The 27,966-nt window shown below is 41.3% G+C and overlaps 1 protein-coding gene across 2 annotated transcripts in view; it reads right to left on the reverse strand.

Moving 5' to 3' along the window:
* Nucleotides 1-1,243: 1,243 nt before the first annotated feature.
* SGTB (small glutamine rich tetratricopeptide repeat containing beta) overlaps nucleotides 1,244-27,966 on the reverse strand; it is an 84,496-nt gene continuing 57,773 nt past the window's right edge. For both annotated transcript variants that reach the window (XM_036762128.1, XM_036762121.1), the window contains exons 6-11: nucleotides 9,369-9,473; nucleotides 7,958-8,096; nucleotides 7,788-7,850; nucleotides 6,685-6,722; nucleotides 6,052-6,135; nucleotides 1,244-2,529 (exon numbers count right to left, since the gene is read on the reverse strand). In XM_036762128.1, the coding sequence (XP_036618023.1) occupies nucleotides 2,418-2,529; nucleotides 6,052-6,135; nucleotides 6,685-6,722; nucleotides 7,788-7,850; nucleotides 7,958-8,096; nucleotides 9,369-9,473 (541 nt within the window). In that variant the 3' untranslated portion in view covers nucleotides 1,244-2,417. The remainder of the gene's footprint in view (nucleotides 2,530-6,051; nucleotides 6,136-6,684; nucleotides 6,723-7,787; nucleotides 7,851-7,957; nucleotides 8,097-9,368; nucleotides 9,474-27,966) is intronic.

The following is a 27,966-nucleotide window of genomic DNA, read 5'->3' on the forward strand; positions in this document are numbered from 1 at the left end:
GCACCTCCAGCATGTTCCCTGCCCCTACCCAGATGGGGTGAAGTCAGGATGAATAGAGGAGCAATCTTTGGCAGAGCTTGCCTCAGAGCAGAGAAAGGAGTCATTAGGATCAGACAGCTGTGCAAAGAGAACATTCTGTCTGAACCACTGGAGAAACCAAAGGGAATCAACGGTGATAACATCAAGCTGGGTGGATTGGATTAGGTTAAATTATTTCCCGGTATCTTTGTATTCCCCATGCCTAGCACATACTAGGTGCTTGATAAATGTCAAGTCAAAAGAAGAAAAACCTTGCATTACCCCCAGCAACGCCCCCCCGCCAAACACCGGAACGCAGAAAACTGCTGGTTCTGATAGATTTGGAAAAAAACAAACCGGGGGGTGGGGGTGGGAAAGTTAACCTTGTGATTAACATCATATCACAAAATTACATTGAAAAGCTGATTTTCAGCAACCCTGTCTTCAGAAATGAGAAGCTGGATGGAGGAGGTAAGAACTTTGGATTGGTAACTGGGATACTCCAAAATGAGCTAAAGGGATGAAAATGAGAAAGTAATGGCATTGACAGAAGATCTGAAAAGCATTGATAAACGAAAAAAGGAAATGAAATGCTTGGTGATAGTCTCACAAGCCCTCTGACATAATACTTACGAGACTTGTGGCTTAACCTTATGTTATGACACCAGTGACCTACCCTAGGTTCAAGTAGTGACCTAAGGGGCATCAGGCAACAAGTATCTGGCTAGAAAAAGAGGAAGGGTAAAGGATAACATGGACCAGGCTGTATTTGAACCCATTAAATGTAGAAAGAACTTAGGTTTTTGACACATTGTATAGCCCTTCTTTGGAGGGTCTCTAGAAGAACAGGGATAAAAATGTCACAGGATAAAAGAAGGCATAGTTGGGCTATGATCCGCACTAATGGCATGAATCAAGGATGAGATCATAGATATTCGGATGTCTGGTGCCTTACCATATATGCCACACACAAATTTGAGGTCGACATGGGATTAAAACCCAGTCTAGTCCACTGTTTTAGCCACAGACCTCTTTAGTATTTACTCTTCCTGCATGAAGCAGAACACTTGCAGTGTTTCCGGTAAAGGTGATGGTTAAATTTTGTATTTGACAGAGGCTTAAAAACAGAAGGTTGGTGCGCCAAACTAAGCTTAAGGAAACAGATGATTGTACGAGCAAGCAATGTTAGTCACAGTTGGATATCATTTATGATCCATCATAAAAATTGCCAAGATCAAAAAAACAATGTTTATTAGAACATAATTAAATGCACTTAGAAAACCCTCAAGTTCAAGTCATTGATTTATTTGAACCTAATGTAGATAATGACCCATGTTTTGGTTTTTTTTTTGCCTGTGGTGAGGTTTCCAGTGGTAAAATTGTGCTAGTTAAATGATACCATTACATAGCTGACTTACGTACCACCACAAAAGATTTTTAAGCATATTTCATTATGCACATTCATATATATATGCATATGTATGCATATTTATACAGAACACAGCTGGCCATGCAAATCCTACCAGTACCACACTGTGGGTAAGACTCTCTGAGGGCTGTTGTATAGAAAATCTGGGCATCCCATCTTTAATTTCATTCTCTGCATCTCCCACCTTCCCCTCAATCTCCATTCCACACCTCCCCTCCCCACCCAGCTCCTTGACGTTTTTTCCCTCTAAATTGCCTTCTATTTCTCCAAGCTTTCCTTTTCACCAGCTCCTAGTTTTCTTCTCACCCAATACCATGAGCAATGCTAAATTAGCTGACACTGCTAACTATAATCTGGATTCTCAGACATGAGCAATGTCAGATAGGAACTGGCCAAGAGGGAGGGCAAGCTGTATTAGCCCTGGCTCTGCTGCTCAGGTGCAAATACGGTACTTCTGGGACATAGAGGAAAAGATGCTTGACTGGAACTTCAAATGAATAGGGTGGCATTTAAAAACCTGTCCTTACCTTTGCCCCAACAAGTATTTTAAAGGATGCTGAGCCAAATCCCCTACCAACAAACAGCCCTAGTGTTCAGTTAATATTTCCTTCTGTGAAGAGGCTCTGACAATACTAATACACAGGACAGAGACTGAAAATAGAATCTTGTCAACTATTATGTTGGAATCCTAGTTAACAATGCTATTAAATATTCATTTACAAAGGAATCACTCTACATACAATGATATGTTCAAGTCTGTGAGTGGTAAATCTATTTTCTAAACAGATTTATTCTTAAAGAAACACACCAAGGGTTTTCTTTTCATCTCATTTCCAAGCAGCAGAGTTAAAATGGTGCCCTTTCTTTCTTTCTTCTCCCCCCACCCCCACCCCCTAACTAACTAGAGTAAACACGTCAGGTCTATAAAACCATTCACATTGCAGCTCTAGGAGATGGGTCTCCCGTCAAGTCAGGAATGCTCTTCGGTGCTGCTGCTGAAGGACCTACTCCGCACATGATTTCTCAGCTGCTCGATGAGTTCAGGATTCTGCTGCTGTATCTGCTGAGCAAACTGCTGTCCCCTGCAGCACACAGATAAAAGGCAGTGAGAGTGGGGAAAATAACCCAAGATATAGGACATGTGCAAAAGGAAATGGAGACAAGACAGGAAACACGGTTAGGCAGAACATGCAAATGCTACCGATACCACACTGCAGGTACGATACTGGCCTCTCTGATGCTTGGAGCCACAGGACACTCCAGGACCCACTTCTAAGCATCTCCACGGGCTGTCTCCCATGCCTAGAGCTCTCCCTTAGCTCCTCCTGGCTTCCCTGGCTTCCTTCAAGTCTCAGCTAACGTCCCACCTTCTGCAAAAAGCTTTTCTCAGGCTTGCTTAAAGTTGAGATGACCTTCAATTTTATCTTATTTGTACATGGTCGTTTTCATGCTGTCTCCCCCATTAGATTGGGAGCTTGGGAGCTGGGAATTTTTTTCTCTTTTTATTCCCAGAACATAGTATACAACCTGGCACAAAGCAGGTATTTAATAAATACTTGGTGACTTGACTGAAACTGCCCAAAATGAAACCCTGTGAAAGGAAAATTCATCTTCCTAAATAAAAAGCAAGTTGTTGTTGTTCAGTCACGTCCGACCCTTCATGAATCCATTTGGGGTTTTCTTGGCAAAGATGCTAGAGTGGTTTGCCATTTTCTTCTCCAATGGATTAAGGCAAACAGGTTAAATGACTTGCCGAGGGCCACACAGCTAGTGTGTGTCTGAGGCCACATATGAACTCAAGTCTTCCTGACTCCAGGCCCAGTGCTCTATCCACTGGACCACCTCACTGCCTTTGATTAGGTCTGCTCAATAGGTCTTCTGGTGAAGAGGCATTTAGAACTGAGCAAAGAGAAAAAAGTAAGCAGTGAACTTAGAAATGACACAGGACTGCAATTTACTAGTGTACCCCAAGAGGGAACTATTAAAGCCATAATAATGCCTGGGGTAGGCTTCATTTCTAAAAACTTTTTTTTTCTTTTGCTCAGAGCACCATATTTGACATCAGGACTACTATCACTTAAATCTGCATATTGGCAATAGTATTGGAGAGCTGGGAAACTCAGGCAACATGCAGCTTCCCTTTGATAAGAGCAGATATTTTTATGGAATTCTTTATGAGTTCAAGGTCTAATTGAGGTTAGTGCATATGTGTAATAGGTGAGGGTTGAATAATTTATGATTAATATGCTGATCATACTATGGATGATAGATAAATAAAATTTATATTAAATAAAATTATTTACTAATGTTAATTGCAATATGATGTCCAAAATCTCGAAGCCTATCTAAGCAAAACCTACCACACACTAGTGTACCCAGAAACATGCTTTGTGAACCGTGGTTCTAAGAAGATGTACATGAGCAATGAAGAGAAATAGTGAAGCAGTTACATGACAGTGAGGCAGGACTTTTTCAAGGCCTTCACTGGTTTCATCCCAAAAGAGGAATAACTCCCACCTGGTCAACCACAGACCTACCAATTAAATCCCTTCAGTCATAGGAAAAAACAACAAATTGAAAGACAAGAGGCCATAAAGATACACAGACACACTGTACAAACTAGCAATTCTGAGAGGAAACTACTCAGGATTTTTGTTAAAAAGAATGAGCCTAGCAAAACTATGAAAGTTCAATACGTACTCTACAGGTCAAAATCTAATAAAATCTAGTCCAGAGGGTATCCTCATACCTTTCCATTCTAAGTTCTGTTTCTTGAACAGAATACCCTGTTTTCTAGTAATCTTTACAATAAGCCGGCAAGCTTACTGAGAAGGGGAGGGAAGGGGAAGAAGAGAGGAAGGAAGATAGGGAAAGAAGGAAGACAGGGAAGAAGGAAAGAAGAAAGGAAGGATAGGAGGAAAGAGAAGGAAGGAAGAAAGGGAGAAAGGAAAGAAGGAAGGAAGGGAGAGGAGAAAGAGAAGAATGGAAAGGAAGTACATATTGGTCTTTGAGCTAAAATTTCCCAAAGTAATTACTTTTAATTCTATAAGACATACACCCCTATTTTCAAGGTAGAGCCTGTGTAAGCAGGAATTGTTAAGTACAATCTGTCAAGATTTACTTCCACTAAATTAAAAAGATTCTAAGCTTGGAAAAACTGGAGAAGTCGATGCCAAACCACTCCAGTATCTTTGCCAAGAACGCCCCATAATGGGGTCGCAAGGAGTCGGATGCTACTGAACAACGACAAGCTTGAAAGAAATCTGGAATGTGTGTGGGACACATCCAGAGGAGGTGGCTCGCTGTTAATTAGCTTTTTTGGCTTTTTTATTTATGAATTTATATTCTAGAGCAGACAAATCCTAGGTCAGCAACCTTTAGAAGGCTCTGGAGAAAGAAGAGAGAAGGGAGGAAGACATGAACACCCTTATTTAAGAAGTTAGGGAACCAAATAGTGACAGCACAATCAACGATAGGGCATAGTAGACAAGCACTAGGACCTCGGTTTGAGAGCTGCCATGGATTTCCTCCGTAGGTTACTTAAACTAATCTGTGCCTCAGTTTCTCCATGTGTAAAGTGAGATAAACAAAATAACGCATGCAAATATATTTCAGTATCTTGTTAGAAACACAGTAATTCACAGAATTCCTGATTACAGAGACAGAGCTAAGCAGAGAATTCAGACCTTTTGTCATACTGTCCAAGCACTGAGCTGATAAACTAAAAAAGAAATTCTAATGTGTGAACACCTTCTCAGCTTCATGAACCCTGAAGACATGGAAGGTAATTAATAACAGTAGTAGTAGCCTTTATATAGTGCTGTAAGGTTTATAAAGCATTTTATAAATACCTCATTTCATCATCACAACAACTCTGGGAGGTAGGTATTACTATTATTTTCACTTTAGAGATGAAGCAGACAGAGGTCAAGTGACTTGCCCAGGGTCACATAGCTAGTAAGTATCTGAGGCTGGATTTGAACTCAGGTCTTCCAAACTCCAGACTCTTAATTGTTGCACCATCTACATGGGTAGGTGGTAAAGGTGGCAAGGTTTGACATTAGAACCAGAAGTAAAGATATTAACAGGTGACATTTATATTGTGTTTTACATACATTATATCAGTTGATCCTAACAACGACTCTCTGAGGCAGGAAGTTCAAGTTATTATTGGCTCCAGTTTGCAGATGGGAAAACTGAAATTAAATGAGTTAAACAGACTTGCCCAAGGTCACACAGCTAGCAAGTAGTAGAGCTGGGACTCTAAATTCCACAACTGTAAATGTGGTCCTTCTCCACTACAGCTAGGCCCCAATGAGTGCTAATAATGAGTCCCCTAAAATGGACATAATATTCAGATACACACAGCATTTTTCACTGGGCTGGAACCAATTACCATATTTTATAAAATTATAGCTTCAAATAGTATGAATTTGAATTCATAGACCACTTCATGGGATTCCTTATACACACTAACCAGGACTTTGCTATATATAGACCACACTACTAAAAAAAAATTATTTGGAAGCTATAGTTTATAGGCAAGCTGGGCTGAAGTTTCTCATAAAACACTGAAAAGGAATTCCCTTAAACATGACACTTACGCTTGGATGAGGCTGGACAGATCAGTCAGGCCTCCAACCCCAGCAGCAGGACCCCCAATGGCATTTGTCATCATTCCTGACATGCTAGAATATGCAAGAGAGAAGTTACAGGGATGGTTACGGATTCTCAAACCAGTTAATAGAGTTTGGTGCCTGCAAGAGTAGGGTATACCCGAAGTATAGAGAGAAAGTTAGATCCACTACAGGACTGGAGGTGGATCATTTTGATTGAGAGCTCTCCAAAAAAGATGAGTTCAGAGTAATCTCTGGCAACACCTTAAAGTTCTTACTCTCTCAGATACCTAGCTAACGTCTAAGTATGAAGGTGATATGGAACATGCTCTCTCTCTCTCTCTCTCTCTCTCTCTCTCTGACTTTCTGTCTCTGTCTTCTCTTTCTTCCTCTCTTTCTCTCTTTTCTCTCATTCTCTGTCTCTCTCCACCCCCCTCATTCTTTTCTCTCATTCTTGCTCCTCTCCTCCCTCCTTCTCTTTCTCTCATTTTCTTTCTCCCTCCTCTCTCTCTCTTATTCTCTCTCACTCTCTGTCTCTATCTTTCTGTGTCCCTCTCCTCTCTCCCCTCCTTTCCCCCCTCCACCCCTGCTCCCTCTCTCTCTCTCCATCCAAATACTCACAGTTGTTGAACTTGAGGATTCTGCATTAAACTCGCTGCCTGAAATGGACAGGAAATAACTCCCATTAAGCCAGTTAGTATTTACAAGCACATCTTTAAAAGTGGGGTGGAGGTAGAAAGCATAAAGCATGCATCTATATCTTGTGGAATTTAACTATAATGGACAAGATAAGTGGGTGTGGAAAGAAAGGTAAGATACTGAGAAAATAGCCCTGAGGAATCATGTTCCAAGGGGAGAAAGATTTCAGATAACAGTATCATGCTCCAATGATGGCAGTCACTTTATTGACTAGGCACCTGAGTCAAAAGGAATGAGAACAAATTAAAGATATGACCCAAAAGCCCCTTGCATTAGAAGTAGCCCATTTGTCAATAAAAAATGTGTGTGTATGTGTGTGTGGGGCGGGGCGGCTCAGCAGGACCCAAAGGTTTTATTTCTTTTCCTTAAATGTCTGGGCCTGAATGCTTGTTCAAAAATACCATCCCATATTCTGTTTTGGATGTATGCCCGTTTTCTCCTTGGTATACTGGCAAAGGTTTCAACAATATTTATTATTTACAGCTATCAATCTGTAGATCACAGTTCCTTCTTTATTCCCTGGCACTAAATGACAAGTACTGAGAAAAACTCCCATTTTCTTTATTACCAGAAAGATAATTGCCTGTCAAATGCTGTCCCTTCTCAAGGCTCCTAAACTCAGTTGAAGCCTTTATCCCTAAAAATGAGCAGTGCAATCCAAGGCCCAGAATGAGCACCATTTATGTTCAGAAATGTCAGAATCAAGCAGCCAAGTGTAAACCTGCCCACTTCTTGTTGTTGTTGGCAGGGTGGATTGGGAAAAGGCTCAGGGATGCTGAAATTGGATGATCAAAAGGTTAAATTGCCAGACCATGCACTGCAAACTGGTGCTTTAGATGGGAAGGAGGAGGGGCAGCAAGAAGGGGGAAAAAGGGGAAAACCTAATGAAACTACATGGTAGACATCTTCCTCCTGCCTCCTAAAGGCAGTCTTTACTTTCACACATTGCATCAGCCTTTCTGTGAAGCAGGCACTCAGCTACAAGAGCCTAGGTACAACAGAAGAAATCACACAAGGGTACTCACCATGCTAATGAAGGCTGGATTGTTGATCAAACTAGCCATGTCAAAGCTCAGTCCTGTTCCAGTCTGTAATGAAATTATGCCCCAAAAATCACTCTACCCCGTTATAGTTTAATACAAAATGTAGATGCGTCAGAGAAAAATATTCCAGTGAGCTATCACGAACAACTTACAGGACTGGCCACCTCCCTTAACTTCTGTTCTGCTATTTTCAAATTAGACTTATAAGAATCGTTTTCTGGGTCAAGATCCAGTGCTTTCTGATAACTTGTAATTGCTTCTTCATATTTATTCATGGCAGTGAGGGCCAGCCTGAGGAGAAAAAAGCAAATCAGGACAGAAACCTAACATCATTCATTAATTCTTTTAATGTCAATACATCACAAAATGTGTCCAAGGTTTCTATAATGAGAGGGATAGAAAAATGGATTACATCTGTGACTTCATTGGTACAGGGAACTCCAAGGTGAGGAACTTCCCCTTACCAATGCAGGTTGGCACCTTCCCTCCAATTTATAGTCTCAGAAAATTGCCTGGATCACTGAAGTTAAGTGACTTGCCCAGAGTCACACAGCCAGTATATATCGGAGGCATAACTGAAATCCCAGTCTTCCTGGAGTGTTCTCCACCCACCACACCACCTTGCTTCTCATAACACCCAGCCCATATCAGAATTGGACCTCACAATAAATCCACTAGAACAAATCTGGTTAGAGGGAAGGATTCTATGGGTACAGGAATTTGCAATCTAGCTCCTGGCCACTGAGGTGTCATGCTCAGCACACATCATCTCTCCATTTGTCCTTTCACTCTTAAGGGTGGTATTCTGAATGCTTTGTTTTATGGATATCGAAATTAAGCTCTACAAACAGTCCAGCTGATTTAGATTCTTTTAATCATACAGTTCCAGTATGCTAAACAATTTCCTGGGATGGACACTTTAAAGACTTTGGACTTGCTTTGTGCTTAGCTGCAGAGAGAACAAACAAAAAGCTCTGAAGCACTGCTTCAAAAAAAAAAAAAAAAAAGGAACTGAGTTATGGAACACACCCAGAATTCATCTCTATTCCATCAACATAAACTGTGACCCTAAGCACGTGCTTATCCCACTTCAGCCCAGCTCTACCTAGTCAGGATCCTTTTATTGGATAATCATTACAATCTACTGAAAAACAAGGGCCAACTACGGGCATAATCCCTAAACTGGGCTGTTTGTTGATTCTGTTTTAAAATCAGACTAATTCAGTTCCAGCCTGATTGGCCTACCCTAGCCTTTTGCCATTTGGACAAACTTCAGCAATCACTTAATACAGTTAATTATTCATCGTGCCAGAAGGATTAGCACTAGAGGCAAAAAGCTATTTTCTATCAGAGTGCCAATACAAAGAGATCAGAGGCCCTAATTCCATTTCTCACACCCACAAACCACAGAGACTTAGGTCAGTTCTTTTTCCCTTCCCACAACTATATTAAATCTCCATGTCAGTTCAGGGGATAAAACGTTAGATGACAAGTGAAGAAGCACGTATGTAACAGCAGCAGAGAAGTCCAAGATCAACTTGAACATGCTTCTAGAGAACTTACCCCATTCTCCCATAGGCCTTGCTGTACTTGGAATCGATTTCTATTGCTCTCTCACAATCCTTTATTGCATCCGTGTAGTGACCTAGTTTGCTTTGGGCAGCTGCCCTAAAAGGAGAGAGGGGGAGGAGATAGAGAGGAGAGACAGACAGACACAAAGGGAGAGGGAGAGAGGGAGACAAAGACAGACAGACAAAGGGAGAGAGAGAAGAAAAAAAGGAAAGGAGCGGAGAGGAGAGGAAAGGAGAGGAGGGGAGGGAGGGAGAGGGGGGAAGGAAGAGAGAGGGAGAAGAGAGAGAGGAAAGAGAGAGAGAGAGAGAGACAGAGAGAGAGAGAATAGGAGGGAGGAGAGAGAAACAAAATTTTTTACCACCATCCTTAGAGACATAGATGTGGATGTTCAGAACCTTACAGGTGGAACTAACTTTTTTTAAAAAACATCACAGAGTAATTTTTCCTGCCCCAAACTGACTGACAATAAAGTCAGAAATAAAAATAATTCTAAGAGTCTTATACTGTCAAGCAATCATATCAATTGTGAAAATACATACACCAAATAAATAAATGCTGCTATTTCATTTTTGAGGAAATTGCGGTGTCACATCTCAAGGGTATTAAGGATCCAAGAGGTCCTATGAGGACACACAAACATTGAGAAGGAACAGAGAGGGCAGCAGAGAGTCATGTTTCCAGCTCTTTCACTGGCAGGCGTAGTCAGTGGGTCAGTCTTACGGGTACAAGCCAGCCCTGGGACGTGGGACTCCTGCTCCACACCCCCTTACACCTGCCCCAAGTGTGTGAGATGACTGGCCATCAGACTCCAAGGAAAAGCAGGCACAAAAATCATGTCCTTGTGTTTAGTAGCTCTAGAAACTGCAAGTGCAACACAACAAAGGAAGAGGAGGTTTGAAATGACAATGCCAGGCTGAAGATTGGAAGATAGAAGTCAAAAGCAGCAGAGCTGGTTCAAGCATGAAGCAAGCTAGAGTAATTAGTTCAAGGGGCAAGGAGGTCAAAGGCGGCTGGAAGTGGATCCTGCAAAGTCAGGGCAAGTCTCTGCATCTTTGATGCCCTCAAATGATCCTTGAAGCCCTATCCGTTCTGATTTTAAAACATACACTCAAAAATGAAATCAAAAATGCTAAGAAGTCAGGGTCAACAGAGAATACAAGGAGGCCAATAGAGTGTAACTGTACTGTGCTTTCACTTCTCAGTTTATATACCGTGTATTGTATACAAAATAGCTCCGGCAACTGATAAGCACTTTGTAAGTCCCATTACTAATAAGATGTACCCTTCATAACAAAAACAAAAAAAACAACAAAAAAAGCAGAATTACAGATTAGGATTTCTAATAGGAACATAAGATATTAGAGTGGGAAGTAACCTTCATGATTATCTCCATTTCCCACCTCCAAGCCTTTGTACTAACCATCCACTATGCTTGCCATGCACTCCTTCCTTCGCCCTTTCCAATACAGTCCCTCTTCCTTTATGAGGCATCTCAGACCATGTTCTGCTTGTAGCCTTTCTTGATTCCTCCAGCTGTCAATGTCCTCTCTCCAAGAGTAACCTGCATTCAACTACTTCCATGTATACATGTATATGTATATATATATATATATATATATATATATATACACACACACACACATATATATACATGCACATATATATGAACTTTATATTTATGCTATGTGTGTGTGTATATGTATACATTTTACACACACATTATGTAGAAGGTAAGCTCATTTCCAGTAGGAATCATTCCTTTCTTTGTACTTATATCCCGAGAGCCTAGCATGGCACCTGGCACAAAGCAGGCACTTAATAAATGTTTTGACTGATTGATCATCCAGCCCAACCTTCTCATTTTATTTATTTATTTATTTTGTGAAGCGATCAGAGTTTAGTGACTTGCCCAGGGTTGTACTTTGTCCTTCACTCTCGGAGGGGACCATGACATCAGGAAGATGATAACATGACTTGCAAATGAATTGGATTTAAGTGAGGGAGGGCTGTGCAAAGTCACTAGCCTCACTTTCTCCTCCTGAGTCATCTGGGTCCCGTGACCCACACAGCTAATAAGGGTCAAGTGTCTGAGGCTGGATTTGAATTCAGGTCCTTCTGACTCCAGGGCCGGTGCTCTATCCACTGTGCCATCTAGTTGCCCCTCTCATTTCATTTAGATGAAAAAACTGAGGCCCAGGGAGGTGCCAAAGACACAGGTTATAAGTAGGATGGCCAAGATTTGAAACCAGATCACTCTGTCTTTTTATGGATTCTGCTGCTCTAGAATTTGTTTAGTTATTTTTAAAGGTTTTTGGAGGAGAGCTCAGGCAAGTCCCTGCCTTTACTCTGCCATCTTGGCTCCAGCCCCTCCCTTATAGTGCTTCTGGAAGGAAAAGATGACCAATAAGGGGAAGATGAGCCCAAGCCTTGTCCAATTGAGGGAGACAGTGCAGAGCCAAGGTGAAATATAAACACCTATTGAGCAGTACAGCAAACTGATCATGTTTATATATGTCTTTGTCTTCTAGGAAAGTCTCATAGTAATTATATTATCAGTGCCATTTGTATTATGGTTTTTGTCAATGTGAACTTATAAGTCTATATTAAGCCTTCATTGATTTTGCGTGAAGAAAACAAATAGCTGTCCCATCCTGGACTTATGTTGTATACTGAGTACCTTTTTCCCAATTTGATAAGACTCTGGACATGAACCAAAGCCTAAGTTTTAATTAATTTTTGCCAAGGTTCTGAGGTAGGGATGTAAAGAGACAAATAATTAAAGAAAAATCTAGACCTGCTTTTAAGTAAACCAAGCTCCCCTAATCTTAAACCTGGTCAGTGCATGCCTGGGTCACAAAGCTGAGAGGGACTCCTAGGTGAAGATGAAGAGGCCAGGTATCCCAGACTCCCTAGACCTGATATTGGTTGGGATTATTACAACAGGATCATTGATTTTTGAGATAGAAATGTCCTTAAAGACTAGTTCAAACTTCTCATTTTAGAGGTAAAGAAAATGAGAGCAAGAGGTTAAGTAACTTAACCAAGGTGATTTAGATAGTAAACGGCAGAGGTAACATTTGAACCCAAGTTCTTTAACACCAAATCCAGTGTTCTTATTCTACCAGGCTCCAAAAATTCCCTTGGTTGTGCCTCCTCAGTCATAAAATTGGCTCTTATCAAAACATGCATACCTCTTCTTAATCATTGGCATCCTGAACAATTATATGACACATAAAGTACCCCACTGTCACACTGAATGAGGTGAGAAAGAGAATATGCAAAAAAAAAAAAAAAAACCCAAAGAGAGACAGGCTTTCCATCCATGCTAGGTGAGATCCATGATCAACATTCTACCACGGAAGTAGGTCCAATAGGCAGGGGCAGCTATCAAGAATGAAATCATGATAGAAAATTACGCAGTGTGCCTCAATAACTCGGAATAAAGGCACAGATGGCATGCTTATCAAATTTGCAGATGACACAAAACCGAAAGGGAGAACTAATCCACTGGATGACAGAATTAGGTTCACAAAAGATTTCAATAGGCTAGAAATTTGAAGTGAATTTAATAAAGTAAAACAGAGAAAAAGGCCAAAGCATACGTTTGGGTTAAAAAAAACTTCACACAATGTTAACTTTATAACTACAAGATGACAGAGGCATGAACAGACAACAGCTAATATGAAAAATATTTAGGGGTTTTGGAAAAATGTAAGTTCTCTGGAGGCATCAATTGTCTCATTTTTATCTTTTGCCATCTTCAATGACTAGACGTAATCAGGCCTTATAATCAGTTAATTCATTATTAAGGGTTGTAAGCCATTCCTAATCAGTGGTCATTGAACTGAATTGACCATTGGCCCTATATGAAAAGCCCACAAAGCTATTTTGATCTTGGACTGCACTGAGAGACACAGTATTTTGAACAAGGAAGGGGAGACTCCTGCTGTCCTTTTACCTGGTCATAGCACATAGTCTATTCAGTTCTGGCTGCCACATTTTGGGAAGGGCATGGGCAAGGGTGACCTGGGTAACGAAAGGTCTTTGAGATCATGCCGTAAGATCACTGGAAGAAAATAAGGATGTTTAACAAATTAACATGGGGAGTGGAAAGTGGGTTGGGTAAGAACACAGCTGTCTTAAAGTGTGTGAAGAAAAATAGTGAAGAAAAAAGAGAGATTAGACTAGTTCTTGGTGTCTGAAGGAAGAAGGGTAAATTTCAGCTGAATATAAAAAGGAAAAACTTTCAAACAATTGGAGTTATCCAAAAGTGGAATGATTTGTCTTTAGAGGTGAGTGGGGGCTTCAATCAAAGGCTGGATGACTAATTTTCAGGCACATTGGTAGAATTCAGGTAGAATTGGGAACAGAAGACTTCCAGTTTCCCATCCAACTGAGAGATTCTGTAAGAGGAAAATGGAAGCAATTTCCTTTTGAGTAAGGGAAGATGGGCAATGAAGACTCACCTTCATGAACTCAAATCCAGCCTCAGACACTTACTAGCCATGTGACCCTAAGCATGTCACTTAACCCTGTTTTCCTCAGTTTCCTCCTCTGTCAAATGAGCTGGAGAAGGAAATGGCAAACCACTCCAGTACCTTTGCCAAGAAAACCCCAAATGGGGTCGCAAAGAGTGTGACACAACTGAGTAACAACAACAAAAAGATGGGCAATGTGAGCACTAGCACTGAAAACCAACTAAAGTTGTTAAATAAATATGATGGAATACTATTGTGCTGTAAGAAATGATGACAGAGATGGTTTCAGAGAAACCTGGGAAGACATATGAATTGAGGCAGAGTAAAAAGAGTCAGGAGAACAATTTACACAGTGACAACAACACGGCAAAGACAAACAACTCTGAAAGATTTAGCAGCTCTGATCAGCGTAATTACCAACCAGGATTCCAGAAGACTAATGATAAAACATGCTAGCAATCTCCTAAGACAGAGGTGAAAGAGTACAGAAGGGGATATTTTCTTAGACACGGCCAATGTGAAAATTTGTTTTCCTTTACTGTACATCTTTGTAATGGATTTTTCTTTCATTCTTAATGGAAGAGTGGGGTCGGAGGGAGGGGTAGTGATAGAAGGGTAAGAATGCAGATTTTTGATGATTAAAAAAATATTATAATAAAAAAATAAAACTAACTAAAAGTATGACTTTTCAACATTCTCTCTTGGGTACTATATATCCAGGAAGACACTTATCAGATGACTTACAGTCCTATGCAATGATGCTGCCCTAGAGATCTCTCCATTGCAGCAAAGACCACAAAAGGAAGGCGCTATCTTTCCAACCAAACACTTACTGATTCTGCCATTAATGAGAGAGGAAGGGACCCTCCTGAAAGTTCTGCTGAGAAGCCCTGAATTTTTATCTATATCCACTTTATGCAGTTCATCTTCAGGGTTGTGAGCAATCCTCAAAACCAGAAAAATACTTTACTGACTTCCCACACTGTACTTTGGCCTCTATGACATTCTTAACCAATCCCTCCCCCCTAAACCCACACATATCATCACCACCATCACCACCCTCTCCCCTCCCCACAAAAAATCCCACAACTGCTTTCCATCAGCAATTTAAGAAACATTACTCCGGTTTTGTTCCACTTGTTCCCTTCTTTCCCTTCACCCACATACATTCTTTTTCTGTTGCCCTGGAAAAGTTTACAACTGCCCACACAATGAACCATCTCCCTTCCTTTTTTCAAATCTTTCTTCATGGATCACTTCCTCCAGGGATCTATTCTAATCTCACTAAGCACAGTTGAGAAACAACAAAGCAGATGAAATACCATCCATTCCCACCCCCAGTTCCACGTTTATCGGCCTCCTCTGAATGTGCCTGCTTTTCTCCCTCTCGAGCATGACTCATACACCTCTCAAATGAAGAGGTGAGACCACTCTTCAGAGGCTATTAATAATCCTGCTTCCTGTATAGCATCTAGCACAAGCCTGCCTGTATAAATATTAGATTAAACATAATAGCTCAATTATTCACTGAGCTCTGTGACCATACCATAAGGAGCTGAACAAAGGAGTTTTGAGATACCTGTGAATATAAAACACCACATGAAACACAAACCGAGTCAGAGAATAGACTATGCATTCAAATAGCAAGGAGAGGGCTGTAAGCAGGGGTGCCAATTCTCAGGAAGGAGACATCTGCCAAAAACCCTTCCGAGAACAGGGCACGCATACTGGGTTAGGGAGGGGTGTAAAGGAGCTGACTAAGTACTGACCAGCAGGTACACGCTGTGGAATTTCCACCCCAGCCTGGGTTGGACTCCCTCCATATTGCAGACTAGGCAAAGTTCCATCCTGCAAGGTTAATGTGCATTTACTGAAGGTCTGCTTCGTGTACAACACAGCCTACAAGCAAAGTGACCAACTACTGCATTTGGGAGAAGGTCTGACCTCACTCAGCCTTTTTCTCCAAAAGATCTGAGAATTTGTAGACTGACTCTATGGTTGACAGGAACCCTCTCACTGCTCCTACCCCTTCCCTGGGGGTGGGGTGGGGGCTGGGGTGGGGAGGATAGACTCAAAGAATTCTACCATCCCAAAGGATGCAAGTACAGAGTGGGCCTCTCAGGACATATTTCATCCTAACAGAGAGTAGTCACCACAAGAGTTGTCTTCCAGTGAAGAGGACAATGAAATAGGTAGATAGATAGAAAAAGAGACAGATAGTAGACAGATAGATAAGAGATTGAGAGAGAAAAAGAGAGAGAAGCTAGTATTTATATACTGCTTTAAGTGTTTTAGAAATATCTCATTTTATCCTTGTAACAACGCTGAGACGGAGGGGCCATTATTATACCTACATTTCACAGCTGAGGAACCTGAGGCACAGAGAAGTTAAGTGATTCAACCAGGCTCGCACAATTAGTAAGTATCTGAGGTTGGATTTAAACTCAGGACTTTCTGACTCCAAGTCCACTGCTCTATGTACCATAACACTGTAAAGTAAAACTTCCACTAGTAATGTACTCACAAACTGGTTCTAAGAGAACTCATAAAAAAATTTCTATAGTATCTCTTTCTATAAACAGGTTCTACCTTGATCCACCTCCGCTGGTAAAATTCTAATGGTAACAGAGTTCTTATGAGGAAAGAACTTTATAATCCTTCATTAAAATTCATATTTATGCATGTATGATGTTGTGGATAATACTGTGCTGGGGGTATCAAACCAAAGAACATTACAGAGCTTCCTAAATCACACAGAAGAGATTGGCTTAGCTATCCACAAAAGAAAAACCAAGTGGATGAAGAATGCCAGCTCATGATACTTGTGAATGGACAACCCAGAGAGCCTAACCACTGGTCCATTTGTTTTAGACACTGCAAATGAATAATGAACTGGGCTCAAAACTGAACAGGAGAGAGCAATGGATTCAAGAATTGAAGTGGAAGATTGACCAAAGGACATAGGATGGGTACAAGCAGGTTTCAGCATATTAGTCAATCAATAACCATTTATTAAGTTCCTACTGTATACCAGGCACTGTGCTAGGCAGGGGGGAAACAAAGAGAGGCAAAAGACAGAGGAGCTCACAGTCTAATTGGGGGACACAACAAGCGAACAAATAAGTACAAATATATACAAACAAGGTATAGACAGCATAAATAGGAGATAAAAAAGAAGTTTGCACAGTGCCTGGCACTAGAATTAAGAGGGATTGGGAAAAGGCTTCTTGCAGAGTGTGAAATTTTAGCTGAGACTAGAAGGAAACCAGGAAAGCCAGGAGGCAGAGATGAGAAGTGAAACATTCCAGGCATGGGGGACAGTCAGTAAAAATGCTAGCGTTTACAAAGCACTTCAAGGTTTGCAAAGCATTTAACAATAACACATCATTTGATCCTCATAACAACCTTGGAAGGTGATAATATTGGTGCTAATATTATCACTCCCATCTTATAGATGAAAAAAACTGAGGTAGAGAGAGTTTAAGTGACTTGCCCAGGGTCACACAGCTCACAAGTGTCTGAGGCTGGATTTAAACTCAGGTGTTCCTCACTTCAGGTCCAATGCTCTATCCCCTGGATTATCAGCAGGTAATCATTAATATTAGCATATGATGCTGTGTTGGGACCCTAATTTCCTAACGCAACTTTTTTCCTCTTGCTTAGAGTGCTGGGCCTGGCACCTGATTGGCCCCAGCTTCCCTGACACAGCTTTCTGATCACCTAGTTACATAAAAAGTCTGAGACTGGACCTCTCAAAATTGGTGGATGTCTAAGACCTTGGAAGTCACCATACTTTGATGACCTACTTTCCAAGTTGGAGTAGAGGGAAAGAAGGAAAGGAACAAGCACTTATTGAGCACCAAACAAGATAATACAATATTTACAATACAACAGACATTTATTAAGTGCCTACCATATGCCAGGCACTCTGCCTGGTTTCAGCTTCACCACCATCATTCCCTATCTCTTCCCTAGGACAAGCTCATCACCAGAAAACTTCAGCTTTCATATTCACATATCGTCAGTACTTTCAGTTGCTTCTGTCTTTCTCATTGGAGGGCTGGAGAATAGAGCAAAAGAGGACCTAGAAGCTCAGCCAACTCTTCATTTTCCACCACCTACTCTGCTTGGTTTCCACTCTACTATTATAGGTCTCCACAGAGTGTGCCCTCTGCCACCCCCACCCCCATCCCCTTTTCAGATTCCTTTTATGTGTTGTCTTCTCTCATCTTCATTAGATTGTAAGCTCCTTGAGGAGAGGGGTTGTCTTTCTCTTCCTTATTTGTATCCTCAGAACTTAGCATAGTGCCTGGCATATAGTAGGTACTATATAAATGTAGTAGTAGTGGTAGTAGCAGTAGTAGTAGTGGTGGTGGTGGTGGTAGTAGTAGAAGTAGTAGTAGTAGTGGTGGTGGTGGTAGTAGTAGTGGTGGTAGTAGTAGTAGTGGTGGTAGTAGTAGTAGTGGTGGTGGTAGTAGTAGTAGTAGTAATAGTAAGTGCTTAAAAATGTTTATTGTATTTTAAATGTTTATTGCATTATCTCACTTAGAGATGGAGACAAGGAGAGGGACCGTGTACTGGGAAGCTAAGTGGCACTGTTTCCTTCTTGTTTTAGGGCAAAGTAAACTAACTTTTATAAATGTGTAATGCCTCGCAAGTGCCTTTTGTACCAATATCAAACCTGAGCTGAGAGCACCTCTGTTAGGGCCACAAGTTTGCCAAGCACTCACATACAGTGTCTTATTTGATCCTCAAAGCAACCCTGGGAGGTAGGTGTTCTTATTATTCACCACACATTGCAAACTGTGGAACGAATGCTGAGAAGTAACTCATGCTCTCCCAGGATCACAGAGATCCTAAGGGACAGGCAGGATTTCAACTCCGGTCTTCTTCATGCCGAGTCCAAAACTCTGTCCGCTATGGCCACTAGCTACCAAATGAGGAATGGTATAATAGACGAGTAAAGGATACTATCAGAGAGATCTATTACAGGAAAAACAGACTCACTGGTCACGTATCCAGAAGGAGATGAGCAAGCCCTCTGATCTATCAGTCTCCATGCAATGTCAAGGAGAAAAAGGTTCCCAGCACGCTTGGTGGAGCCCCTGTGACAGACTCATAGTAAGGCATGAACAAAAAGTCACACTGGAAGGTAAGCATAGAGGGGTTGCAATCTCAATCACTAGAGGGATTATCCACATGGATGAAAGCATTAATCTGTTTCAGTGGTGTCAAACTCAGACAGAAACAGATCCCTGTGGACCACACATTGACTTCAAAAACCACAAATTAATATCATCATCATCAAAATAGCTAACATTTGGGGCAGCTAGGTGGCGCAGTCAGTAGAGCACCAGCCCTGGAGTCAGGAGGACCTGAGTTCAAATCCGGCCTCAGACACTTGACACATGTACTAGCTGTGTGACCTTGGGCAAGTCACTTAACCCCAACTGCCCTGCCAAAAAGCAAAAAAAAAAAAAAATAGCTAACATTTACATACTGACTACTATGTGCCAAGCACTGCGCCAAGTGCTTTGTAATTATTATCTTATTTGATCCTCACAACAACCCTGGGAGGTAAGTGATTTATTATCTTCATTTTACAGATGAAGAAACTGAGGCAAACAGAGGTTAAGTGACTTGCCCAAGGTCACACAGCTAGTAAAATGTCTGAGATAAAATTTGAACTCAGTTCTTCCTGACTGCAGGCCTCACACTCTACCCACTTTACTCCAGGGGCCCCTATTGTTGCACTGCATCTTATTTTGTTCAATATTTCCTAATTAAATTTTAATCTAGTTCTGGATGCCAAGTTTGACACCTCTGTGTTAGATCACTGGAGTATCTGTATAGGCAATGGTATAGTGAAAAGAACACTGCAACTGTAGTCAGAGAGACCAGGGTTAGAACCTCAGCTGCATCAACACAGGCAAATTACTCAACCTCTGTTGTCCTCAGCTTTCTCATCTACAAAATGGAAAGAAGAATATCTGTGGCACCTACCTCTCTCAGGGTTGTTTTGAGGCCTAAAGGGAAAAAATTAACGTAAAGTGTTTTGCTACATCAACATATTATGGGAAGTTGACAGAGGTTGTTCATTCATTTTTTTCCATCGTGTCTGGCTCTTTGTGACCCCGTTTGGGGTTTTCTTAGCAAAGATCCTGTAGTGGTTTGTCATTTCCTTCCCCAGCTCATTTTATGAATGAGAAAACTGAGGCAAACGAGGTTAAGTGACTTGCCCAGAGTCACAGAGCTAGTAAATGTCTGAGGCCAGATCTGAACTCAGGAAGATGAATCCACTGAGCCACCTAACTGCCCTAATTCCCAAATTCTTAGTGAATAGAATCCTCCACTCTTTGAGACAGGGGACAAGCTACTTGCCAGACTAACAGTCGTTTAATAAGGATTTTTATTAGCTTCCTTTCTCAGTCAATAAGACAGCTTCACAAGTGAGATCCATGTCCTCTTAACACCTATGTGGAACCCTGAAATGTGTCACCTGTGGCATCCCCTGCCCTGGAGATCTTTAACGGAGAGATTTCTGCATGAAACAGTTTAGATGTTCTGTCTGAAGACACAAGGTGGCAGATTTGGATGACCTTATGATAACAGGAACGGTATCACAGTGGGAAGGAAGGGAAGAAATGCCTCACATCCCGGCTCCCCTCCTCCAGGAGGCCAACACAAGCTGCTCATGGAATCCTACGGTCTAAAACGGAAAGGAATCTTGGAGATCAGGATCAGGACGAAATAAAGGGAAGAAGGTGGAGGTGAGGTGAGGTCTTGGCCTGAAGAGAGCAGATCCATGGGTCCACAGACCAAAGGCTGGGCTGAGCTGGGTTTTCTGCAGTGAAGATATACAAGGGGCAAGGATAAACAGGAAACCGGATATTTAAGCAAGGGATGTCAGGGCTGATTCCTGAGGAAGAATGCAAGGAATTGACAGTATTGTCTGGTTTCATTCAATAAAATGCCCACGGCTCACAAAAACATCTGCCAGCCAAGAGCAGAGGCTTCTAGAGACCTTCCGTGCATGTTGTTGTCTCCCCTATTAGGCTGTGAGCTCCTTGAGAGCAGGGACTGTCTTTTATCTTTGTATATGCAGCAATGAGCACAGCTCCTGGCAGTTGACCAGTTAACAAACATTTGTTAAGCACCTACTATGTGCTAGGCACTGTGTTAAGTCCTGGGGATACATAAAGAGACAAACCTTGCTCTCAAGGAGCTCACAGTCTAATGGGAGAAAAAATAAGCAAAAAAGTACACAAAGCAAGCTATATACAGAATTAATAGGAAATAACTAACATAGAAAAAGCACTAGAATTAAGAGGGGTTGGAAAGGGCTTCGTGTAGAAGATGGGATTTTAGTTGGGACTAAAAGGAAGCCAGGGAAGACACTAGGTGGAGATGAAGAGGAAGAATAGGTAAAGGAGAAATGAGGGGACAGCCAGAGAAAAGACTTGGAGCGAAGAGATGAGTGTCTTGTTTGTGAAACAGGGGAGGTCGATGTCATTGGATGGAACAAGACACATGGGGGAGTAAGGTTAAAAGGCAGGAAAGTAGGAGGGGGTTTGAATACTAAACAGAGGGTTTTGTATATGATCTTGGAGGCAATGAGGAACCCATGGGAGTTTACTGAGTAGGAGGGGGAACACAGTCAAGCTTGTGCTTGAGGAAAATCATCTTGATGGCTGAATGGAGGATGGATTTGGAATGGGGAGAGATGAAGCAGGCAGACCCACCAGCGGGTCTATGACTATAGTCCAGGAATGAAGTGATGAGGTTTCTGCACCAGAGTAGCAGCAGTATCAGAAGAGAGAAGGGGGCATATTCAAGAGACAGTGGAAAGGTGAAATCAGCAGTCCTTGGTAACTTGGTAAGATTATATATGGGGAGTGAGAGATTGTGAGGAGTTGAGGATGACTCCTAGGTTGTGAGCCAGAGGGGCTGAAAAGATGGCGTTGTCCTGATAGTAACAGAGAAGTTAGGAGAGGGAGAGAGTTTAGGAAGAAAGATAATGTGTTCAGTTTTAGACACATTGAGTTTAAGATGTCTACTGGACATCCAGTTCACAATACCTGAAAGGCTGTTGGAGATGCCAGATTGGAAGTCAGCAGAGAGTCTGGGGCAGGATAGGTAGATTTGAGAATCATCAGCAGAAAAATGGTAATTAAATCCATGAAAATTGATGAAATCACCAAGTGAAGTAATATAGAAGGAGAAGAGAAGAGGAGTCAGAACCACAGTAGTATATAGTAGGCACTTAATAAATGTTGACTGACTGACTGACTAAAGCATATCTCTGAATAACTGGCTACACTATAAGGCATACTTGCTGCTCTATGGGAAGCAAAAACTGGACTACAACAGCAGTTAGAGTCAATAGCCACTGGCCCGTCACATCCCCAGAAAGTCCTCCTTACTCTCTCATTATTGCTGAGGGCCCTGAAGAGAGGTGACTCGTAGAAATAATTAGGACAATTATTGTTGTTGTTTGTTCTTCGTTCTCAAAGAGGGCCATGACCTCGGGGAGGTGATGCCATGACATGCAAGTGAATTGGATTTAGGTGAGGGAGGGCTGTGCTAAGTCATCAGCCTCACTTCATCCTCCAGAGTCATCTGGATCCAGTGGAGAGATACAGATCAGGATCACTGGAGATGGCCCCGGATGCAGTGGCCTTTTTAAGCTAAAGTTTTTAACATGGCAATTACAGGGGATGAGGAGAGAAGGAGGTGTCCCAAACCTCTAGAAGAAGAGAAGAGAGATGGGACCCAAACTGGAATCTAAGGAAATATACATCAAAGACTAGGCTGGGTCCAGATCTAGGTGGCTTAGGGTCCACCAAAGCCCAAGATGTTGAGAGGAACAAGAAACAGATGAATAAGCAGAAACATATTCCTTCTGGGAAAGCCAGTAGCAGATTAGAAGGCAGAACATGGAGAGCATTGGTGAAGAGACTGTCTGACCAAGTTTGTATCTAAAGTTTCAACATTTAAAAACAAATTTTATTACACAATCACAGAATTTGGGGAGTTAGAAAGGACTTCAGTGACCATCGAGTCCATCCCATAACACAAAAGGAATCTCTACTATAACGTATCTGAGAAGTGATTGATCCGGTACTAACAAAATGGGTCCACCAAACGGCCAGTCATTTAGGGGTCTAGACCACACACTGGTAGGCATAAGATGAAGGTATTAGTATCTCTTATTCATTGTTAAAGCAAGTAACAGAGGGATGTCACATACGTCAATTGGAAAGGGAATGAACTGTTCCTCGGCTAGTAACTGGGGAAATAGCAAGAGGAAAAGTTCCAGCCCAGATTTGGCAGATAGATTATATTAGACCACCACCCCAAGATAAAGGATGCAAATTTATATGTATTTGTGTTGACACATATTCAGGTGTACTAGTAGCTTGTCCTTATAAGAATACAACCCAGAAAAACACCTGTAAAACTCTAGATATTATGTCTATATTATGGAACCCCAATGCAGATTCAAAGTGACAATGGGTCACATTTCAAAGGTAATGAGATGACGAGATATTGTATATTAAATAATATAGAGTGGATATAGCATATTCCATATTATCCACATCAGGATTGATAGAAAGAATGAATGGATTGTTGAAAGAACAGTTAAGAAAGTTAAGTTCTAATAATTTGTATCAACATTGGGAGGATAATTTGTTCAAGGCTTTACATAATTTGAATAATAGACCATTAGGAGGAAGTACACCTCTAGCCAGAATGATGACCCCAAATCTGCAAATTAGAAAACAGCAAATACTTAAGATCCAAAATATTGAGTACTGGAGTGTGAGAGAAGATGTCCCACCACTGTATCCAGGAATACCTGGTTTGGCAGGATATGATTTACGTTGTTAAGAGAACTTTTGGTTGGACAGAAAAGAGATAAAAAAAATCTACTGGGATATGTATGAGAATCCCTAAGGATCATTTTGGATGGATATTACCTAAACCAGGATTAGCAGCTCAGGGAATACATGTATTAGCTGGAGTGATAGATTCTAGTTATCAAGGAGAAATTACTGTGACACTCCAGAATTTAGGTGAAGAACCCATACGGTTGTGTAAAAATGATAGAATAGTTCAATTGATTATTATTCCTTGTGAAACAATACCCCTTGTGAAAACTGACCCTACTTCCAAAACAACTATCAGAGGACAGGAAGGATTTAGTTCTACTGATAGAATAAAATTGGGAGCTATAGTATGGGTAAAGCGGAAGCTGGACAATATTCCAAAGCCTGCAAAAATTATAGCACATGGGAATGACAATACTGTAACAGTAGTCTACCCAGGAGAAAATGATTATGAAATTGTACCCTTGACTCATGTATTCTATCAGGAATGAAGCTATGATAGTCTCTGTTTCTTTTTGGCTTTTGTCTGTTAAATTTGTGAGATTTGTTTTCTTCAGGCTTAGTTCCATCCACCTGCAGATGCCTGATCTCTTAAGCCAGATGTCACCCTCTGATGTGTTCAGATGTCACCTCTGGGCTTGTCTGTGACTGTGATATGTCATCTCTGGACCTGTCCACAACTGTGATGTGTCATCCCTGGACCTGGCATTAACTGAGTTCCAGATGCCGGCTTGCTAAAAAAACCGACCTCTCAAATAGGACTCTTTATCTTTTGGGGCAGGGACAGCTCTACATCCAATCTCAGCAGGAAGATGCTTTGGAGGACGAGTCCTTCACCCCTTACCCCAAGATTTTGAGCCCCATTCGCTCGAAGAAGGAATGATGACAATGTTTTACATGCTTATCTTGTGTTATCCCTGTTATATTGTTGTGTAAAGTTCTGTCGACACCAGTTCTCCCAGAATTCCCATTGCCCTATGTAATGGATATGAAAGATCTTGGGGCCGAATGTAGTAGCAATTTAGATTTGAAGATCTTTCCTACCCATTAATAAGCCATGTGACCTGCTTACATCACAGGAAACCTAAGTCACATGTGGTGGGAAGAGCTTCCTGACAGATAAAAGGAAGTTATGTCACAGGAAATGCTAAGAGAGAGAGAGAGAGAGAGAGAGAGAGAGAGAGCAGTTATGGCTGCTAATGACTGCTAAGAGCTGTCATGCTAGTTAGAGCTGAACAGACTGACTTAGCTGTACCGTGAGTTTGTTTTTGGGAAGACCCCAGTAGGGGGTCAGAGAGGTTTTGGAATGGCAAGGCTCCATGTTGTGATATTATGTTATTGAATGCTTTACTGCTCTGATAGATTGGGTAAATGGCTTGTGGGATATGGTTCTCTGGTGTGTGAATTAATGGTATACCTCTTCTACCTTCTATGTGGAGAGTCTTATATACTTTGCAATACAGAACTACATAGACACTTTGACAATTATCATCTACATTGTTATTATTGCCTTACTGATACAGTGGTCAGGGTCTTTGCTGGAAGACCTGGTTGGTTGTTGTCCTTCATAACAACCTCACCATGTCAGGGTTGATGTACAGTGTATCCAGCGGTGGCTGATAAGACCAATATAAGCTCGGAAGCTCTACCGCAGCTCGGGCACGAATAGTCTGTATGAACATTTGGAATGGAGATGTCTCTAAATTTGTGCATCTCACACTTCTACTGTTCTTCTGCTGGAAGATCTACAAGGAGAGGGAACACAGCCCACCCCAGACTGTGAAGGCTGCACATCCCACCTTGGGACAGCTCTAATTATTAGGAAATTTTTCCTGATATCTAACCTAAATTTGACTCTATGCCTCTTCCATTCACTGTTCCTGGTTCTGCCAAGCCTTTCAAATACTTGAAGATAGCTATCACGTCTCCTCTGAATCTTCCCTCCTCCAGATTAAATAAACCCAGTTCTTCCCATCAATCCTCATATGACTTGCACTCAAGGCCCTGTATCACCGTGGTTACCTTCCCTGGGACACATTCTAGCATATCTATGGCTTTCCTACCCTGCAGTGCCTAGAACTCAGCAGTGTACTCCAGGCAAATTCTGATGAGAGCAGTGTGACTATTGCTTCCCTACACCTTGGAGCTGTGGATGCCTCTGTGTTTTCAGAAGCAGCTGATGGTGCTGTGGCCATGGAACCAGGAACATCTGAGTCCCAATCAGACCTTACTAGCTGTGTGAACCTAGAAATTTAAACTCTCTTTGCCTCAGCTTCCCCTACTGCAAAATGGAGATAATAAGAGTGTCTACCTTGCAGGGTTGTTATGAGCCTCAAATGAGATATTTGTAAATAGCATCTATCGCAGTGCCTGGCACACAATAAGTACCATATAAATGTTTATAACCTTCTCTTCTCTTTTTAAATCATTGTCATTTCCAGAGAAACCTTCTCCTCCCCCCTCTGCAAACCTCCCTTGTAATACACATACAAAGACAAAAACAGTTAAGCAAAACACCACATTTGACAACATATGTAATATTCCACCCCTCCAAAGATGACTCTTATCCTGACTGCTGGTGATATAAGGAAGTTGAAAGCTTCTCTAAGAACTGAAGAGCTCTGACTTCAGATTCAAGCATTTTTTCCACTTTATTTTCCTTGCTTTTTCCCCCCTTTTTTCATCATGGCTAATATGGATATACATTTTGCATGACTTCATATGTGTAATAAGTATCATATTGCTTGCCTTCTCAGTGAGAGGGGGAGGGACTGGGAGGAGGAAGAGAACTTGGAACTAAAGTTTTTTTTTAAAGAATGTTTTAAAAAAAAGAAAGAAAAGAAAACTTCTCTGGGGAGAGTGTTATTTTTTCATCTCTTCTCTGAGACCAAGCTTATCATTCTGGCAACACAGATTTTAGGGTTTATTTTTTATTGAACATTATTGTTCTGTTGTAGTTACCACAATATATAGCTTTCCTCATTCTGCTAACTTCAGTTCAATCAAGTCTCTTAGCTTTTAAAGCCCTACATAATGTGATCCTGATCTATCTTTTCAGTGTCATTGGCCATTGCTCTCTCTCCTTCACTCTTACAATCCAGCCAAAGTGACCTTCTCGCTATTCCTCACACACAAAACTCTCTTTCCCTCCATCTGCCTCACCTCCACCTCACAGTGTCTCTCCCTTCATTTAAGATGCCCCTCAATCACCGTCTTCTGCATGAAGCCTTTCCCGTCTCCCATCTGCTAATGACCTCCCTCCCAAACTCTCTTGCATCTAACTTTGCATATATAATAGCCAGCATTGATACTGAACATTCAGGTACCCAAAGCACTTTACATATGTTACCTTGATCCTCACAACAAAAAAGTAATGCACTTCTATTGATAGAGTCCCTGGAGCAAAAATCATCTTGTCCTATGGGCCTAAGCTAAATTTATTTCTGTCTTTTCTGCTTGATTTAAATATCATCTCCAGGCTTTAAAGAATAGTTTCTGGTGACCTCCCTTAGCTTGGTGAGGCATGCAGGAGCCACTGATGAATCTGGTCCAGAAACTGAATGTGGGATCTGTGTCCAACCCAAATGTACATCTGACTGTTAGGAAAGAAAGCACTATTATCTCATACATATTTTAGGCAGGTCTGGCAGCCTCCTAAAGGTGGCTATAAAATAAATGAATGATTCTACCAGACCAGTCTATCTAATAGGGGTCCAAAAGAAGAAAATAAAAAAATATTGATACCAAACCCTCTAAATGGCATTTATTGAACAATGTCAGAACCATCTAAAATTCCATGCTTAGTACTAGATTTTTGTCTTCTGACATAAAATTGAATCAGAGACCGGATGTTTGCTACACATCACAAGGCAGCACTTTGTCCACTACAGGCATTTAAGGGTTAAAAAACAGCACTTTTCAAAATGAACATTCGGTGTTGCCATGCTTCTGCTTTTACTAATGACATTCACACCAATCCCATCTGCCAAGGTGTCAGTGAGCAACAAAATTCTTGATTTTCTATCACTTGGGTTTTTAAATCTTTTTTTAAGTTTCTTGTTACATTTTAGTTTTTAAATCTTTAGCTTCCACAAATGTTTATTAAATCCCAACACTATCACTCTATAAGCACAATCAAATGAATCAAAAAAGTATTTATTAAAGAGGCCATGATGTCCAGGACTGTGTTCAGCACTGAGATACAAAGCAAAAATCAAACAG

The sequence above is a fragment of the Trichosurus vulpecula genome, chromosome 1 (assembly GCF_011100635.1).
Source record: "Trichosurus vulpecula isolate mTriVul1 chromosome 1, mTriVul1.pri, whole genome shotgun sequence".
Classification (NCBI taxonomy): Eukaryota; Metazoa; Chordata; class Mammalia; order Diprotodontia; family Phalangeridae; genus Trichosurus; species Trichosurus vulpecula.